Source organism: Pinus tabuliformis, chromosome 8 (assembly GCF_031772625.1).
Source record: "Pinus tabuliformis cultivar Carrire ecotype Pingquan chromosome 8, CPIR1, whole genome shotgun sequence".
Lineage (NCBI taxonomy): Eukaryota > Viridiplantae > Streptophyta > Pinopsida > Pinales > Pinaceae > Pinus > Pinus tabuliformis.
Window position 1 is genome coordinate 496,445,009 of NC_142294.1, and position 1,902 is coordinate 496,446,910.

Consider the following 1,902-nt stretch of genomic DNA (forward strand, 5'->3'; position numbering starts at 1 on the left):
ACCATTTTGCTTCTTTTCCCGGTGGACTTTTCAGAAAGCTTTATTCCAGAGTTATCAATAACAAAGATTTATTATACACAGTTAGCCGTGCTACACAAAATGGAATACAATTAACTTCAGACATCAATAAGGAAAAGAAAAGGGCATCTCAACTTTTCACTCTGCTTTATCAGATTTCGAAATATTTCTAAAATTTGCAATCCAGATATTTCAAAATCAGCAATTCAGATAAAGATAACTGTAATCAAAATCTGCAATTCAGATAGATTACAATCTGCAATTCAGAAAAATATAACTGTAATCAAAATCTGCAATTCAGATAAAAATAACTGCAATCAAAATCTGCAACTGAGGAACAATAACCGCAATAAAGATCTCTGCAATTCAGAGAAAAATAACTGCAATCGAGATAAAGATAGCTGGGATAAACAAGATACACTGACAATCCAGAAGTTATGGCTTTCCTCATGGCAATCCAGAGGTTATGGCCTTCCTTCCTCCCTGAGTTAAGTTGATATGCCAGAATCCAATGTTATTCCACGGCACAAACAATGCCAACACAAGCTACTCCAAACCAAAAATTCATGGAATAAGATGAAGTTGGCACCTAACTCAACTCATTAATACATCTAGATATTATACAACCCAAACTCACTTGTATCACATAACCAGCTGCAGCAATAAGAATGGCTTCTTTAAGAACTTTATTTTATATATAACTCAGATTTTCTGGCCAGACCAGAAAGAAGCCAGGAATGCCATTTCTTGTCCTGGGGGTTTTGTCTAACACTCTGCATCTCACCCGGAACAAACGCGCTCGTCATCTCACCCGGAACAAACACGCTCGTCGAACCGCACATGGCAGGCAGCCGTTTGGCCTTATGGGACCGAGAAGCCTTGGGAGTTCCATAAGAAACCTTGGGCCGGGTACTGTTACACAGGTCCCCAGAAATTCCGCGATCGATCCACGATTTCCCGCTCATGCCGGCCGCCGATTTACCGCGGGAGATGGCGCTCGACAAACCGCTTTCCAGCTGCCTGGAAACCACCGCCATCTCGTAGGAATCCAACAGAGAACTTCGGGTGAAAACCCTCTCTGCGCCGGGAAAATCGGCAGAAGCGTCGAGTGACATCGAGCGTCGCCGGCGAAAAACAGGAGACGGAGAATCAGAGAGGGCCAGGGATTCCATCTTGAATCTGGAAGGCCTGGGAACAGGCTGCGCGGCGCGAGGGTTCGATTCCTTGACCGGTCTAGTGGGTGCCCCCAACCCGTGCAGATACCAGGCCCATGCTGCGGCTCTCTTGATTTCGTCCTCTTCTTCCCTGGTGATCCTCTTCTCCTTCTTCCCCATTTTACAAAAATCTGTGGCTCAGATTTGGGCACTATATTCGGAACCCAAGCTATTCATCAGAATTGATAATCATGTGAGTGCGTACTTTTGTCAGAGAGCCGCTTTGGCCTTTTTGTTAAATATCGAGACTCATGGTACAACCTTGTTCCTCCTGTGATTTTTTATTTGTAATAGAATCATGTGACAAACGAGTAGAGGAAAAAGGAGATAATGCCCAATTATTGGTATGTGTATGTGTGTGGAGGAAAGGAGGATAATGAGGTAAGTCTAGGGGGATTGAACGTGGGTCTCTGGTATGCCTCACACCCCTAGTTGGAAAGCACCATGGTGTCATACAGCTGGTGGGAAAGGAAAAGGAAAAGGAAAGAGCTGAAAGGTGCTGCCCCAGATGAGTTGACAAGGAATCCATTGGTGACATGTGAGATAGAGGTCTTTTCAATTTTTAGAATGGAGGAGCATTGTTCAACTAATTTTGCCAAAAGATATATCAAAAAGCTAAAACTAAGGTTGAGATTTGGTTGAGGATAGCCATCATCAAGGTAGGGGTGAC

General features: G+C 43.7%; 1 protein-coding gene across 1 annotated transcript; it reads right to left on the bottom strand.

The window, feature by feature from the left end:
- Positions 1 to 292: 292 nt before the first annotated feature.
- LOC149236256 (uncharacterized) lies at positions 293 to 1,584 on the bottom strand. The gene has a single exon (XM_089372360.1). It carries the CDS (start codon positions 1,350 to 1,352, stop codon positions 705 to 707), a length of 648 nt encoding a protein of 215 aa, XP_089228486.1. The 5' UTR covers positions 1,353 to 1,584; the 3' UTR covers positions 293 to 704.
- Between the last annotated feature and the right edge of the window lie 318 nt (positions 1,585 to 1,902).